Source organism: Panthera uncia (assembly GCF_023721935.1).
Source record: "Panthera uncia isolate 11264 chromosome A3 unlocalized genomic scaffold, Puncia_PCG_1.0 HiC_scaffold_11, whole genome shotgun sequence".
NCBI classification, from domain to species: Eukaryota; Metazoa; Chordata; class Mammalia; order Carnivora; family Felidae; genus Panthera; species Panthera uncia.
The window spans coordinates 90970741-90974760 of NW_026057578.1; the positions used below are offsets into that span (position 1 = coordinate 90970741).

At 36.7% G+C, this 4020-nt stretch overlaps 1 protein-coding gene across 1 annotated transcript; it reads right to left on the reverse strand.

The window, feature by feature from the left end:
* Nucleotides 1-1851: 1851 nt before the first annotated feature.
* Nucleotides 1852-3693, reverse strand: LRRTM4 (leucine rich repeat transmembrane neuronal 4). The gene has a single exon (XM_049649850.1). It carries the CDS (start codon nt 3691-3693, stop codon nt 2110-2112), a length of 1584 nt encoding a protein of 527 aa, XP_049505807.1. The 3' UTR covers nt 1852-2109.
* Between the last annotated feature and the right edge of the window lie 327 nt (nt 3694-4020).

The window sequence follows — 4020 nt, forward strand, 5'->3', positions numbered from 1 at the left end:
ACCACATTCAACTCCAACAGTGCCACTGCAATTTCATGACCATAAACTCCCCTCTAGCTAATACACATAGTATCAAAATGTGATTTGAAACAGTCATGTTTTTATGGAATAAAACATGTTTTTATTTTGTTCTAATCATGGTTAAAGTCAAGGGTCTTTAAAAGAATAATCTCTGGAATTTAAGAACTCAGGAAAAGCTTTAGAAATCACTATACTCAAGTCCTAGTTCTTTAAGAATCTTTCTTCTTTCTTGGTGATTATAATAAATAAAAATCACCTCTCTACTACAAAAGTCCAGAGAAAATGAATGAATGGACTTGGATTCTCCTTTCCCTTTTGTACTACTATGCTTTAAGAGGATCTCAAAATACAAACAGAATCTAGAATAAAACAGGATGAACTTGTTTTACTAATATTCATGTACATTGTATAAATGTCAGCCTGCAATAAAATCATCAAGTCTTGTTAGGACTCATATAAAATATCTCATTCTCCTTAATTTTTAAGGTTAATTGTTTAGGCAGGTTTCTTTCAGGGATGTTTTACTGGGATTACTATTCTTATTTTCAATCTACACAAAAAGGAGAAAATGAACTCTGAAAAATAGTTCAGTATTCCAAATTCTACTCAGTTGGAGAATATTTCAAACTCAGTGCTTTGTCTGAAAACATTTCCCTCAGCATCTGCCTTTAGAACTATGGAAACTTTGGGTATATATTACATAGAGCAAATTATTTGTTCCAATTGTTATAACTAGTAATAAAAAGGGGAAAATACTCATTAAATACTCATTAAAACTTTCCTTTGAACAACAAATCATCTAAAATTAGATATTAAGACAACATTGTGCCAGAACTTACTTTCTCTCTTTGCTACTCTATTCCAGCAACAAGGCCTTGGCAGTCATGATCTTTGTACTTTTTGATCAACTTTACCAAGCAAAGAATAATTTGCATCCAGTACTACTTATCAACAAGTTGGAAATCTGTGACTATTTTCTATGCATAAGCAAGTTCCTGTAAGTAATCTTTAAAATTAAATAATCAGAAACTGGATCCAAACTTCAATCTCATGAAAATGAAAATAAGGTAACATGGAATGCCTTCATTTGAAGCTAATGTTACAATAAGGGAAAATACCCAGAACTCAAATCTCTCTCTTTTTATTTGTAAATATTTGCATCACTTAGTTTTGGATAAGTTTCACAAGAATATACATGATTTTTGTTGGGGATGACAGCAACATTGACAAACAGTCCCTGTTATGCCTGTCATTATATTATTGCTAAATCATCCACAATATCAGGACCTGATTTTAGTTACCAGGGACATAGCCAAAACATGGAACTTAAGTTTCATTCTGATTACATACGAATAGCCAGCACTTAAGAAAACCTATGAAAAGTGATCTATGTCCAGTAAATTTAAAAAAAAAGAAAAAAAAAAAAGGAAGGCAGGAAGGAAGGAAAGAAGAAAGAAAAACATCTTTAAAAGCCTAATACAATTACACAGTAGGCCTCTGACATTCTCTATGCTGGTATAATAACTAAATGGCAAATAACACGGAAAGTTATCCCTGTGAGATCCCTGTTGCATGCTTTAATTATAACTAAAAATTTACAACAAAATCAACCCTTGGGTAAATTGCTCTTTGGTTTAAATCTTCATTACCTCCTGGAATTTTGGTAAAATCACTTTGTTTTTAAAGTAAGCTGGTCTCTCCTTCTTTACTCCATTACAGAAGTCAAACAACAAGAACCAGACGTTAATTTTAGAATGAAAAAGTTTTGTGTATATGTGTGTTTGTAAGTCCAACCTCTGTATACAAACTGTTAAAAAAAAAAAAAAAACAGATGTTTTAACATAGTGCTTTATTCCAACTTAATCTCATCCTTGAATGAACTTCCTTCAAGTTTCAACCATTTAAAAAAAAATAAAGAAAACAGTCAATTTCCTGGTGGTTGTAATTTAATTAAGTAACCTTTCACACTGAGCAAAAACCCAAAAGCAAAAGGGTCATTAATCTTTCTAGTGATTAGAGACACCTCTAGGGCTTCAAACATTTACCTCTCCTTCCCCGCAGCAGAAATGCTTTTAGGAGGATCATGGTTCATACCTCGCATTCCCTGGAGCCAGAGATGGTATATGTGCAGGGCCCAGATCCATTAACGGATATATCCATGGTCTCAGAGTTTGTAGGCTTGTAGTCCACATAATACTCCTGTAAAGGGGAATTCATTTGTCTTTCAGATTCTCTGGTCTTTTTCCGCCGCCTCTTCATAAGAGAATGTTGCTGAAGTTGTTTCATGCTGGCTGGGTAGCGTTTCCAAGACACATAGATTACCAAGAGGATCATGGCCACTGAGAGAAACAGAGCCACACTCCCTGCAATAATTTTGTGAAAGGAAACATGCTCATACTCTTGCTCTGTGCCAGGAATCTGAAACCCTGGGGAAGGGCTTGGTGTTTCAAGGGTGGGCTGGGTGGGGTCAGATTTGGAAAATGTAGGTTTAGGGATAATCAGAGGCTTCTGGGGCGTTTGGGGTACCAGGTGTGATTTTTCTGTGTTGACCACCTGAACTTCAGAGCAGATATTATACGTTTCCACTGCATCACTAACCTTCTCCCCCTGGATATGCTTAGGTCCTGCACATATCATGGTGCTTTCCTTATTTCCTTTGAAATTCTTAAGCCAATAAAATAGAGGACAAATGCTCCGACTGCATTCCCACATATTTCCAGACAAAGTGATGGATATTAACGATATCCACGCATTGACAGTTTCCTGTGAGATGTTGGTAAGCTTGTTGGAATCCAAATTCAATTTTTGCAAATTGGGTAGACATTTAAATGTGCCCGGCTCAATTCCTTGGATGTCATTCCCTGATAAATCCAAGTTGTGTAAGGAACTCCAAGTCCATGTCAAGCCTTGGCTAATGGAACGAATCCTGTTCCACTGTAAGTAAATTGAGCGGAGATTGAAGAGACGTGGAAAATGAGCAAAATTGATCTTGGAAAACTGATTGTGCTCCAAGTGGAGCTCCTTCAACTTCAAGAGGCCAGCAAAAGCATTTCGGGACAAGCTTCGAAGACGATTATAACCCAAATCCAGAAAGTCAAGATTTCGACAGTCTTGAAACACTCTTATCGGCACAGTCTTTAATGAGTTAGATCTCAAGTGCAAAATGATGAGTTTCCGAAGACCTTTAAATTGTTCCGATTGCAATGTCTGAAGTTTATTGTAGGAGAGATCCAGATTGCGGAGATTGGGAACTGGGTGAAATGTTTTATTGTGCAGATAGGTAATTTTGTTGGAGCTTAGAATTAATTCTTTCAGTCTACGGATCCCTTGAAAGGCATCTTCATCCACTGAGCTAATGTAATTATGGTCAAGATAAAGCCATATAAGCTGGTTAAGGCCAGCAAACTGATTGGATTTGAGTTTCTGAATGCTGTTGAACCTTAATGATAAGCCTTGTGACCCTCCAGAAATGTTCTCAGGGATATCTGCGAAAGCATGAGACTCACAGTATACAATTTTGCCATCACATCTGCAGTTCTTTGGGCAAGCTCTCTGAGCCCCCGTGAGCATAACAAGCAGCAGTGTAGGAAGTAGCACTAGCACCACACGCATGCCTCTCAGCTGCGTAATTAAACGGAAACCTACAATATTAAAAAGAAGACAAATGCACATTGTAAAGCTATTAATATAAATCACCGCCAGCTTACCGATATCAGGGGCATCCCATCTAGTACAGTCATGGGACAGTTGATTTAAGAACAATGTATTCAACATCTGAAGTCTTATTTTCTTCAGTGTTGCATGTTTGCTATTCAGGTTTCCTTCTTTCTTCCTTGATTTTCAAATCACCACAGTGCCGTGGAACTAAGAAAATCTTTCCCGAGTTTCAGGAGTTCATACAGTCATCAACACTGAAAAGCACACAGCCTGTCTTATCACTTAACGCCAACATTTTAATAACAATAATATTTGGGTAGTCATTCTGTTGAACATCAGCAC